This window comes from Salvelinus fontinalis, chromosome 7 (genome assembly GCF_029448725.1).
Source record: "Salvelinus fontinalis isolate EN_2023a chromosome 7, ASM2944872v1, whole genome shotgun sequence".
Classification (NCBI taxonomy): domain Eukaryota; kingdom Metazoa; phylum Chordata; class Actinopteri; order Salmoniformes; family Salmonidae; genus Salvelinus; species Salvelinus fontinalis.
The window spans coordinates 41,244,721-41,258,579 of NC_074671.1; the positions used below are offsets into that span (position 1 = coordinate 41,244,721).

At 45.1% G+C, this 13,859-nt stretch overlaps 1 protein-coding gene across 1 annotated transcript in view; it reads right to left on the bottom strand.

Moving 5' to 3' along the window:
- Positions 1 to 13,859, bottom strand: part of LOC129859478 (MAGUK p55 subfamily member 7-like) — a 277,723-nt gene that overhangs the window by 112,753 nt on the left and 151,111 nt on the right. Inside the window, exons 6-7 of the mRNA XM_055929316.1 lie at positions 8,041 to 8,121; positions 586 to 717 (exon numbers count right to left, since the gene is read on the bottom strand). Coding sequence (XP_055785291.1) covers positions 586 to 717; positions 8,041 to 8,121 — 213 coding nt within the window. The remainder of the gene's footprint in view (positions 1 to 585; positions 718 to 8,040; positions 8,122 to 13,859) is intronic.

The window sequence follows — 13,859 nt, forward strand, 5'->3', positions numbered from 1 at the left end:
TTCAACCAGAGCCGATAGGTCTCTGGTCAAAAGTATTGCACTATGTAGGGAATAGGGTGCCATTTGGAACGCAGCCCATGCTGCTGCCACCGATGTTGTTGATGAGGTCAGACATCGCTATATGGGATGTGATCTGGGAGCGTGATGAGAGCACCGCAAGGGAGGAAACCAAACAGATACTGTTCATGGGCCAGAATGATTTACAGAACATTACACAAAAACAATGTGAGTACTAGCACAGTGCTACTGGGCAGACTATTACAAAGTTGTCACGTCTGGTTCGCCAGACTCCAGGTACAGAGTAGCACCATCTCACATTGAAGAATAGTGAGCCTGTTGTTGTTGTTGTTGTGAGGGGGTCTTACGAGAGGCTCCTTGTTCTTGACCAGCCGTATGATCTTCACTGACGCCTCGTCATTGTGCGTGTATGTGTGTGTGTGTGTGTGTGTGTGTGTGTGTGTGTGTGTGTGTGTGTGTGTGTGTGTGCGTGCGTGCGTGCGTGCGTGCGTGCGTGCGTGCGTGCGTGCGTGCGTGCGTGCGTGCGTGCGTGCGTGTGTGTGTGTGTGTTGTAAGACTATGACTTACGAGAGGCTCCTTGTTCTTGACCAGCCGTATGATCTTCACTGACTCCTCGTCATCATCGATGTCATCGGGCAGCGGAGGCAGATCGGGGTCATAACTCTTCTGGGCTACCGTGTCATGGACGGACAGAAGACTCTACAGAGGAGAAGAAAAGGGGGATGAAAGTGGGCAGGCGGGGTGAAAGGAGAGTGATAGAGGAGGCGAGTGGAGAGGAAAGAGAGGGGTTCAAATTCAGCATTCAAAGCCTAGATTCCTATACAGTACAAACCCATACTACAAACATGCTGAGGTCCTTTCAACTAGAGAGAGAGAAACGGCAGAGAAACAGTGGCTCAGTTGGTAGAGCCTGGTGCTTTCAATACCAGGGTTGTGGGTTTGATACCCACGGGGGACCAGTACGAAAATGTATGCACCCTGCCTCAAGTACCTGTTGATGGATTTAATTTCGTTAAGGTCCCATTATACTAGCTACAAGTGTTAATTGCTATTAAGGCTCATCGTTGGACTCACAGATCTTCCTGAATAAAAGGAGGTTAACGCCACGCTGAGACGCTATGAATCATGGGGGATGTTGTGGCGGACGGAGAAATGAATTACCCTCCCCTGGTAGCGGCTTTCGTATTTCCAGAGAGTGTGTGTCGGGACGGTCCCATGGGAGCGCTAGCTAGCTGATGCTCAGCGACAGACAGAGCGATGAGCAAAGTAATGAAGTTCTCAGCTGCCTCACATATTTCACACTCTCACGAGCAGCAGCAGAGAGGGGAAAAACGAGACGACACAGACGAGAATGATCGCATTCATTTTTCAAACAATTTAACGGCTCCGTGTCGTCTCCGAATGCTGCTGGAAACAAACTGGTTTTTCCCATGAAATAAAAAACATAGTCTAATCACGTGCCAGAAAGAGGAGGATGAGAGAGCAGAGAGAAAGGATAGAGGGAGGAGAGCAGGAGAAGGAGAAGAGCAGTCTGTTTTATGACATGGGAGCATGATGCACTACAACGTTCCAAGATGTTCCTAAAGAAGACCAGATGAGAGGAGTGGGAGGAGGAGGAGGAGGAGGAGGAAGAAGAGAAGGAGAGACAACTGGTGTGCTGTGCCCAAAGCTCCACTGGGACTCCACCTGCAGCAGAAACACAGCCTTCGTCTAGTCACCCTGAGGCCAACCCTAATGGATACTGGCTTTAACTGTGTGGCACATAACTATCTTTTGTCATCATGTTTGCATATGGTTCCTGGGAGCAGTGGAAACACATTTCCTTATGTGAGGACAAATAATGTAATATTAGTAAAGATAACTTACCTTCACACAACTTTAGAACAGTATAATACTAGCCAGTGTGGCAGGTAGCCTAGTGGTTAGAGTGGTTAGAGCATTGGACTTGTAACCGAAAGGTTGCAAGTTCGAATCCCCGAGCTGACAAGGTAAAAATCTGTTGTTCTGCCCCTGAACAAGGCACTTAACCCACTGTTCCTAGGTCGTCATGAAACATAAGAATTTGTTCTTAACTGACTTGCCTAGTTAAATAAAGGTAAAATAAATCTTTATTTTTTAAAGCAGCCTGCACCAGATCGTGCTCCATTCAGAGCTGAATAAAATATTACAAAACAAATATTATCAGAGGAACGCTCTCTCTCTTTCTCGATTTGCTGAGGCCAAATCTCCTTTTCCGTTTCTTTGTTTCTTCTCCTCTCCTCTTTTTAGGAGGTTAGAGAAAACGTTTAATGTGGCGTTGTATCGAGTTTCCAGAGTTTTCCGAAAACAACACCGCCGACGAAACACTGCTGCCCTGTGCCGATGTGACTCCGGAGGAGGTTTTCACTCCAAAGATAGACAGACGGATGGACACACGCAGTGTCCCCCACCTCCCTGGTGAGGTGTCGCTGTCACTCATAACACCTGATCTGGTTCGTCAACAACACCAAGGCATGTTACTATATGCCAATCACAGCTTATTCCTGTTTCAACAGGACCTGCTTCTATAACTTCCTTAACCCAAACCAGATCACCTCAGGCCTCACAGCTCACAGCTCACAGCTCTCCCCTCCTACCCTCTCCTTCTCACAGCCTTGTGTCTATGTGTGTCAGTGTGTGTGTGCGCGCACGAGTGTGTTTGCTCCTACCTCTACACCCCTATTAGTCTTGCGTTACCATACTCCCAGTTCTCTAACATCAGGAAGCATGGAGACCACAGTTAGTTCCTGATATCCATCACAGCTAATATCCTGAACACTGAGTATCCTCTCATCAATGCCCACCACTTCCTCCATCAGGGCCTAGTTGACACTCACCCCAGCAGCCCTCCTTTCCCCTTACAGCTCGTAACAGCCTGGCCGGTAATGCCTTGTAAAAACTCCCCATCACAACCACAGACTAGCAACAACAGCACCAGGCTAATAGGTAGCACATGGCAGAGGCAGGGCAGACCCCTTGCTTGTGGTGGCTGCTGACACACTTACACATACACACACACCAGACACACACAAGCACACACTCACGCAGACACACACACACATACACACACACACACAACTGGCTGCCACCGTATGGAAGCATTCCTCTGGGTCAACGGCAGTGAGCAGGTCCTGTTATGACTCAAAGCCAATGTTCTGTGTGTGTCTCCCAATTTAATGTATAGCTGATATCCTTGTTGGAACTGAACCATTCAGCTGTAGCAGGAGCTGGGCCGCCGATATAGATTGGGTTAGGGAGAGACCGAGGCTGTTTCACAAATGGCACCCTATTCCCTATATAGTGCACTACTTTTGACCAGAGCCCAGTACTACACTATTAGGGAATAGGGTGCCATTTGGGATGCATACCAGGATCACGGGCTGGGTTGGGTTTGGCTGGGTCCACCCTGTTTTTAGGACCCGTACTTTGAGAGCCGGGCAGTGTTTGTGTTCATTATACATAATAGGGATCCTATAAAAACAGATCACTGAGCCTGTCCAAACAAACCTCCTATGCATTCCTGGCATCTAGCACTCATTAAGCTGGGCTTGTCATTCGCAGTCATTTTTCAACCTGCAGGCAGACAGTGCAAGACTGGCACTTTACTGACTGTTCCAGAGCCCCGCTGTGCTCCGTTCTACTGCGTTCACTTATTTTGCATTCCAAATAGCACCATATTCCCCACATAGTGCACTGATTTTAACAAGAGCCCATAGGGTGCCCATAGTAGTCCTTTAATAAGGAGTAGGGTGCCAATTGAGACACAGCCTTCTACTTATGAGAGCCCCAGCCCAGCGATGCGGTAGGCAGAGACACCCTGACCCACTGCCAGCGAACCCACGAAACCCTTTCCCCCACCCCAATAGAACAGAACACACAGTTCCCCCCATCGGAAACAGACGGCCGTCAAAATTAGCACTTTCATCATTGTCAATATTAGCGTTTCTGAGGCGGCTAATATGGGCAGGAGTTGTTTTCTCATGTGTGAAGAATCATAAAAGGGAGAATAGAGGGGGGAGGTGTGTGTGTATGTGTGTGTGTGTGTGTGTGTGTGTGTGTGTGTGTGTGTGTGTGTGTGTGTGTGTGTGTGTGTGTGTGTGTGTGTGTGTGTGTGTGTGTGTGTGTGTGTGTGTGTGTGTGTGTGTGTGTGTGTGTGCGTACGTGTGCCTGTGTGTGTGCGTGAGTGAGTGAGAGGGGGGTGCTTTAAAAAGCTGTGATTTATGTCCCACCCCAGGAATGGATCATTTAATAATGGAGAGTGATACTGTTACTATCGCACAGAGACACCATTCAGAGCCCAGGCATCTGCTTGTGTTTTACACACAGACTCTGCGATTTACATGGAGCTGGGTAGGTATCGGGTGCCACGGCAGAACGGTCAGATCCCTATCCAGCCATCAGGAGAGAGAGAGTGAGGGAGAGAGAGGGGGGGGCTTAAAACCCACAGAGAACCATCCGTTGCAGCCACTCAGAAGAGACAGCTTCCAAACCTCAGTCAGTGAGTGTGTTACAGTCAAAGTGTTCCCCCTGACACCATTCCTCAGCGCTGAGCTGGGCTAGCTGCTGCTGAGGTTAATCTATCGTGACCGAGTGCTTCTGCTGCTTGGAGCTAGAAGGCTGTCGGTGTGACGGTTTACCCAGGGAGCAGTAACACTATCAGAGAAGCCGTGTAGCAGGCCCAAACCATACAGGCAACAGCCAGCCAGAGAGGAGGGAGGGGGAAATGGGTATGTGGGGGGAGTGTGTGTGTGTGCGTGTGTATACGCTTGGGCAGTAGTGAACATTTCAACCTGGCGCCCCCTCAGGCCAGCAGAGGAGTGGCCCCTACCTAGCAGGCCCAGCGGCGGAGGCAGTGTTTGTAAGTGTATGTGTGTAATGCTTTGACCGCTCTCTCTCCCATCTCTCCATCCTCCACCCTAGGGCCCGACGAGTTTGTACGAGGAGAGAAACCCCTTGTGATGGATCGACGTTGGCCCTGCCAATAACCTTTGTATCAAAATACAATAATTGGAGGCATGCTGCGAGACGCTCCGTGGCACACCAGTGTCTTGAACTAGCCATCGGAGTGTAGGGTTGTAGGGATACTAGGGCACCTCCCTTTGGAGTTGATGGATACGAAGGAGAGGCTGTATCCCAAATGACACCCTATTCCCTATATACAGTGCCTTCGGAAAGTATTCAGACTCCTTTACTTTTCCCACATTTATTTAGGTTACAACCTTATTCTAAAACAGATTAAATCGTTTTCCCCCCTCATCAATCTACACACAATACCCAATATATATTTTTTACATTTGCTAAAAATAATAAAATAAAATAAACTGAAAAATCACATTTACATAAGTATTCAGACCATTTACTCAGTACTTTGTTGAAGCACCTTTGGCAGCCTCGAGTCGTCTTGGGTATGACGCTACAAGCATGGCACACCTGTATTTGGGGAGTTTCTCCCATTCTTCTCTGCATATCCTCTCAAGCTCTGTCAGGTTGGATGGGGAGCGTTGCTGCACAGCTTTTTTCAGGTCTCTCCAGAGATGTTTGATCGGGTTCAAGTTCATGCTCTGGCTGGGCCACTCAAGGACATTCAGAGACTTGTCCTGAAGCCACTCCTGCATTGTTTCTCATGGTCTGAGAGTCTTTAGGTGCCTTTTGGCAAACTCCAAGCCGGCTGTCATGTGCCATTTACTGAGGAGTGGCTTCCGTCTAGCCACTCTACCATACCAAATCAAATCAAAGTGTATTTGTCACGTGCGCCGAATACAACAGGTGTAGATATTACAGTGAAATGCTTACTTACAGCTCTAACCAATAGTGCAAAAAAAAGGTATGTGTGTGTGTGTGTGTGTGTGTGTGTGTGTGTGTGTGTGTGTGTGTGTGTGTGTGTGTGTGTGTGTGTGTGTGTGTGTGTGTGTGTGTGTGTGTGTGTGTGTGTGTGTGTGTGTGTGTGTGTGTGTGTGTGTGTGTCAATCACCACCTTCCGGAGACACCTGAAACCCCACCTCTTCAAGGAATACCTAGGATAGGATAAAGCAATCCTTCTGCCCCCCCCCCCCCCCTAAAAGATTTAGATGCACTATTGTAAAGTGGCTGTTCCACTGGATGTCATAAGGTGAATGCACCAATTTGTAAGTCGCTCTGGATAAGAGCGTCTGCTAAATGACTTAAATGTAAATGTAAATGTGTGTGTGTGTGTGTGTGTGTAGGTAAGTAAAGAAATAAAACAACAGTAAAAAGACATTTGAAAATAACAGTAGCAAGGCTATATACAGACACCGGTTAGTCAGGCTTATTGAGGTAGTATGTACATGTAGGTATGGTTAAAGTGACTATGCATATATGCTGAGAGAGTAGAGAGTAGCAGAAGCGTAAAAAGAGGGGCTGGCGGGTGGTGGGACACAATGCAGATAGCTCGGTTAGCCAAAGTGTGGGAGCACTGGTTGGTCGGGCCAAATGAGGTAGTATGTACATTAATGTATAGTTAAAGTGACTATGCATATAAAATAAACAGGGAGTAGCAGCAGCATAAAGAGGGGTTGGTGGGGGGCACACAAAAGTCTGATTGGTGGAGTGCTGCAGAGATGGTTGTCCTTCTGGAAGGTTCTCCCATCTCCACAGAGGAACTCTAGAGCTCTGTCAGAGTGACCATCGGGTTCTTGGTCACCTCCCTGACCAAGGCCCTTCTCCGCTGATTGCTCAGTTGGGCCAGGCGGCAAGCTCTAGGAATAGTCTTGGTGGTTCCAAACTTCTTCCATTTAAGAATGATAGAGGCCACTGTGTTCTTGGGGTCCTTCAATGCTGCAGAAATGTTTTGGTACCCTTCCCCAGATCTGTGCCTCGACACAATCGTGTCTCGGAGCTCTACGGATAAATCCTTCGACCTCACGGCTTGGTCTTTGCTCTGACATGCACTGTCAACTGTGGGACCTTATATAGACAGGTGTGTGCCTTTCCAAATCATGTACAATCAATTAATTTGAACACAGGTGTACTCCAATCAAGTTGTAGAAACATCTCAAGGATGATCAATGGAAACAGGATGGACCTAAGCTAAATTTTGAGTCTCATAGCAAAGGGTCTGAATACTTATGTAAATAAGGTATGTGTTTTAAATGTTTTATAAATGTAAATACATTTCTAAAACTCTGTTTTCGTTTTGTCATTATGGGGTATTGTGTGTAGATACAGAGGAATTTTTATATTTAATCAATTTTGGAATAAGACCAACGAAACAAAATGTGGAAAAAATCAAGGGGTCTGAATACTTTCCGAAGGCACTGTAGTCTTGGGCCACAAGTAGTGCACTATATAGGGAATAGGGTGCCATTTGAGTTACAGACCGCAGTTATGATGGATTCACACACACACAATGGATTCCCCTGATCTCCATTTGTTTCCTGTGAGGGGGTCCATCTGACTCAATTCATCTTGTAACCATTGTCTTTCTGCCCTACTGTACACGGCGTTCTGTCTGTCTGACACCGAGACGGCTGGACTGATTCAGCAATCCAAACCTCCCTATCTCCATCACACAAACACACACTCCAGATTTAGATGTATGTCTAACAAGAGAGAGAGAAGGCAGCCAGAGAATTGTTAAAAGGAGAGAGAGAGAAAGAAGATTTAAAAAGTTTCAAGAAGTGCTACATCCGTTTGTGTGACATCATATCTGTCTGGTTGACCTGTGGATGAACAGCGCATTGATGTATCACACAGGACACAGAACCTACGGCTGCGTCCCAAATGACAGAGACTATAGTAAAGCTTTAAGAGATTGTCATTGTTGGAGGGCGGGAGATGGAATAATGAAATAATGCACTAATACAAGATTGACTGAGTACCATGTAGAAAGATGGAATGAATATGGAGTGTGTAAGGGAAGGAGGAAAAGAGGCTATGTTCTGTGTTAAGCTGATAAGTGAGGTATAGAGAGAGAGAGAGAGAGCGCACAAGAGAGAGAGAGAGAGAGAGACAGAGAGAGTTGGTGTGTGAGTGTGTGTCTGTTACCTTGACGTGGGGTTTAGCCAGTAGTTTTAGCAGCTCTCTGATTCCTCCACTGGCACCTTTAACCTGCAGTTCATCAGACAGCTGAGAGAATAAGCAATATAGAGAGGGAGAGAGACATTTAACAGAGAGAGGCAGAGAGAGAGATATATGGAGCGAGAGAGAGAGAGAGGCAGAGAGAGAGATAGATGGAGCGAGAGAGAGAGAGAGAGAGAGAGAGAGAGAGAGAGAGAGAGAGAGAGAGAGAGAGAGAGAGAGAGTTAGCATTAATATAGTCAACTCAGACATTCATACAGGCCCCAGCCATGATCTAGAGACAATCCCTGTCTATCCAATGTAGGGCCACCAGGCAGTACCTTACTTCTCTCTACTCCAGACATAGCCAGGGTCCCACGACAGACCTAGATAACACCTCCCTCTGCAACTGGATCCTGGACTTCCTGAAGGGTGCGATTAGCATGAGGCTCTAAGTTACAAGAACATTTCCCAGGACATAGACATATCTGATATTCGCAAAAAGCTTACATTCTTGTTAATCTAACTGCACTGTCCAATTGACAGTAGCTAGTACAGTGTAAGAATACCATGCTATTTTTGAGGTGAGTGCACAGTTTTGAACATGAATAAACAAATTAGGCACATTTGGGCAGTCTTGATACAAAATTTTGATCAGAAATACAATGGTTCATTGGATCAGTCTAAGACATTGCGCATACACTGCTGCCATCTAGTAGCCAAAATCTAAATTGCAACTGGGCTGGAATAATACATTATGGGCTTTCTTTTGCATTTCAAAGATGATGGTACAAAAAAAGACAAAAAAAAATGTTTTTTTTTCTTCTTTGTATTATCTTTTACCAGATCGAATGTGTTATATTCAACTACATTCCTTTCACAGTTCCACAACATTCAAAGTGTTTCCTTTCAAATGGTACCGAGAATATGCATATCCTTGCTTCAGGGCCTGAGCTACAGGCAGTTAGATTTGGGTATATAATTTCAGGCGAAAATGTAAGAAAAAGGGTCCGATCCTTAATGCAGTTTTAATTAAGAAAAATAAGTGTTAAGCAAAAAATAGATCACAAAAAAAATAAAAAATAAAGATCAGCAGTAACATAACAATAGCGAGACTATATACAGGGGTTAACAGTACAGAGTCAATGTTTGGGGGCACCGGTTAGTCAAGGTAATTGAGGTATGTACATGTAGGTAGAGTTAAAGTGACTATGCATAGATAATAAACAGAGAGCAGCAGCAGCGTAAAAAGAGGGGACGGGAGGGGGGTGCAAATAGTCTGGGTAGCCATTTGATTAGCTGTTCAGGAGTCTTATGGCTTGGGTGTAGAAACTGTTAAGAAGTATTTTGGACCTAGCCTTGGCGCTCCGGTACCGCTTGTCATGCGGTAGCATAGAGAACAGTCTATGACTAGGATGGCTGGAGTCTTTGACAATTTTTAAGGCCTGGATGTCAGGAAGCTTGGCCCCAGTGATGTACTGGGCCGTACGCACTACCCTCTGTAGAACCTTGTGGTGGAGGCTGAGCAGTTGCCATACCAGGCAGTGATGCAACCAGTCAGGATGCTCTCAATGGTGCAGCTGTAGAACTTTTTGAGGATCTGAGGACCCGTGCCAAATCTTTTCAGTCTCCTCAGGGTGAATAGGCTTTGTTGTGCCCTCTTCACGACTGTCTTGGTGTGTTTGTACCATGATAGTTTGTTGGTGATGTGGACACCAAGGAACTTGAATGAGAATGGGGGTGTGCTCGGGTCCTCTTTTTCCTGTAGTCCACAATCATCTTCTTTGTCTTGATCACATTGAGGTAAAGGTTGTTGTCCTTGCACCACACGGCCAGGTCTCTGACCTCCTCCCTATAGGCTGTCTCATCGTTGTCAGTGATCAGGCCTACCACTGTTGTGTTATCAGCAAACTTAATGATGGTGTTGGATTTGTGCCTGGCCATGCAGTCATGAGTGAACAGGGAGTTCAGGAGGGGAATGAGCACGCACCCCTGAGGGGCCTCCGTGTTGAGGATCAGCATGGCGGATGTGTTGTTACCTACCCTTACCACCTGGGGGCGGCCCGTCAGGAAGTCCAGTTGCAGAGGGAGGTGTTTAGTCCCAGGGACCTTAGCTTAGTGATGAGAAAAATCACAAGAGCTCTGAGAATCCTCCCACTGGAAGGGGCGAGAGGAGGTGTGTGACGAGGAGAGGAGGGGCGAGAGGAAGAGGGAAAGGAAAGAGGACAAAAACACACATAGACACACGCTGCCCCACCTGTAAGTTGACTGGATGTGTGTGCGTGCGTTTCTAGGTTCTCATTAATGGGGGTCTCAAGTCCTCACAGTAATGGGGGTCCCAAACCCCCCGCTAATTATCACAATCCAGAAAAGCGCCATTAAATTCTACAACCACCTAATGGGAAGCGTTTCCCAAACCTTCCATAATAAAGCCATCACCTAGAGAGAGATGTACCTGGAGAAGAGTCCCCTAAGAAAGCTGGTCCTGGGGCTCTGTTCACAAACACAAAGGGACTCCACAAAGCCCCAGGACAGCAACACAATTAGAACCAACCAAATCACGAGAAAACAAAAAGATAAGTACTTGACACATTGGAAAGAATCAACAAAAAAACTGAGTAAACTAGAATGCTATTTGGCTCTAAACAGAGAATACACAGTGGCAGAATACCTGACCACTGTGACTGACCCAAAATGAAGGAAAGGTTTGACTATGTACAGACTCGGTGAGCATAGCCTTGCTATTGAGAAAGGCCGTCGTAGGCAGACCTGGCTCTCAAGAGAAGACAGGCTATGTGCACACTGCCCACAAAATGAGGTGGAAACTGAGCTGCACTTCCTAACCTCCTGCCAAATGTATGACCATATTCGAGACACATATTTCACTCAGATTACACAGACCCACAAAGAATTTGAAGACAAATCCAATTTTTATAAACTCCCATATCTACTGGGTGAAATACCACAGTGTGGAATCACAGAGGTGAGATGTGTGACCTGTTGCCACAAGAAAAGGGCAACCAGTGAAGAACAAACACCATTGTAAATACAACCCATATTTATGTTTATTTATTTTCCATTTTGTACTTTAACTATTTGCACATAATATGACATTTGAAATGTCTTAATTCTTTTGTGAGTATAATGTTTACTGTTATTTTTTTAATTGTTCATTTCACTTTTGTTTATTATGTGTTTCACTTGCTTTGGCAATGTAAACATATCTTTCCCATGCCAATAAAGCCCTTACATTGAAACAGGAGTAAAGATGAGGCATGTTTGACAACATACTATACACTACCTTGATGCTTCTACTCTAGAATCACACTTTACAGTCTCGCTCTCTTTATCTGTCTGTGCGAGGAAGAAAAAAACATGATGGGCTACTTGGTGGATTGTGGCTGAGCGTACTTCATTTGTAACTCCATGGCCGGCGGGCCCACACTGGGGTGTATTTAGAGAGGCCTGATGTGGAGCACTGAGTTTACAGTTCCCGCAGCCCTGAGAACCGATTACGTTATTTCAAACACAGATAAAAACCTGAGTCTGGCTATAACTGACACACAAATCTTGTTCAATTAAAGGTGGTCTTTTAAGGATTTAATGTGACACCAGAGGTTTCCACAACATTATCGGGTTAGGAGAATATCTTACTTGTGCAAATGCATGGTTCTGTCTCTTCGACATGATACGTCTCTTGGACAGTGCCATCAGAAAGAGCTTAGTGCTGGATGTGATTATGAAACTTAAGAATTAAGAATTTAATGCAATGCTGGTATACTACAGCTTCAAATATGTCAGGTCTGTCTACCCTAACGACAGTTTCACAACTTCATACATTGACAATATTTGTCAGTATGCGTTCACCTCTGTGTCTTAAGCACTTTAAGACAAAGATAATTAAGGTGAGACAAAGAAGCCACCTGACATTTGATGTTCCTCACTTGTACATCTCTAGCACTGTGACTGTGGAGTGGCAGTCAGTGGCTGTCTATGACCTGTGTGTGTGTGGGGGGGGGGACTTCTGTGAGTGTAATGTTTACTGTAAATTTGCATTGTTTATTTCACTTTTGTTTATTATCTACTTCACTTGCTTTGGCAATGTTAACATGTGTTTCCCATGCCAATAAAGCCCCTTGAATTGAGAGAGAGAGAGAGAGAGAGAGAGAGAGAGAGAGAGAGAGAGAGAGAGAGAGAGAGAGAGAGAGAGAGAGAGAGAGAGATGCTCTCTGGGCCCACCTGGTGGCCAGTCTGGGGAATGACAGCCTCTCATTTGGTGAGTCTATGGCTGCAGTAATCCCCTGCTGAGCCAGCTAACACACATACACACACACACTAGAGGTCTGGACTTGTGGGTCTGTGGCCACAGCCGTCACCTGCTGAGACTGCTCTAGACAGTACAATAGGGCAGACAGCGGTTGAAGTGTCATTTTATGTTAGGCAATCAATTAAACCTCCATTACCGAAATCCAAATCCAAAATGAATTTAACCAAGAGCTCCTCTAGTATAGTAGGTCAATTACATACACTCTACACAACAACTTCATTAGGGTTCATTTTGAGCTCCGAGCAACGGTTGAAAAAGGATACTTCTTAAAAACACACACAAGTGCTTGGAATCGTTTTGGTAGTAGCACCGTCGTCGTCTGCTCTGGCCCTCCTAGACAAGTTGAAAAAACATCTCTGGGTTTTATCATGATATCTCATAATCCCTGCGTGAGGTTTCTCACAGAATTTATGAGGAAGCGTAAATTTAAAAAGCTGTAATTTGAAAAATGTACGGGGGGCTGATAGTTGCGTCCCTTAAAGAAATACTGAGATGGACGCTTGCCACGACCTAGGGAGGGAGGGAGAGAGGGAGAAGGAAAGAGAAACAAAGTTGTCCTGCACTCTCTCTCTTAATTCAGTTCAATTCTTTATTGGCATGGAAAACATACATTTACATTGCCAAAGCAAGTGAAATAAACAAATAAAAATGAAAAGAACCATCAGAAATTAACAGTAAACATTACACACACAAGAGTTTCAGCATAATAGAGATTTCAAATGTTATATTATTGGCTATGTACAGTGTTATACAAGTAAGAGAGGAAAAAATAAATACAAATAAATATGATTGTGTTTACAATGGTGTTTGTGCTCCACTGGTTGCACTTTTTGTATAGCAACAGGTCACACATATTGCTGCTGTGATGGCACACTGTGGGATTTCACCTAATGTAAATGGGAGTTTATCAAAATTGTATTTGATTTCAAATTATGTGTAATCTGAAGAATATATACATTTGAACCTGTAAGTTTACATACACTTAGGTTGGAGTCATTTAAACTTGTTTTTCAACCACTCCACACATTTCATGTTAACAAACTAGTTTTGGGAAGTCGGTTAGGACATCTACTTTGTGCGTGACACAAGTAATTTTTCCAAAAATTGTTTACAGACAGATTATTTCACTTATAATTCACTGTATCACAATTCCAGTGGGCCAGAAGTTCACATACACTAAATTGACTGTGCCTTAAACAGCTTGGAAAATTCTAGAAAATGATGTCATGGCTTTAGAAGCTTCTGATAGGCTAATTGACATCATTTGAGTCAATTGGAGGTGTACCTGTGGATGTATTTCAAGGCTTACCTTCAAACTCAGTGCCTCATTGCTTGACATAATGGGAAAATCAAAAGAAATCAGCCAAGACCTCAGAAAATAAATTGTAGACCTCCACAAGTCTGGTTCATCCTTGGGAGCAATTCCCAAATGCCTGAGGGTACCACGTTCATCTGTACAAACAATAGTATGCCAGTATAA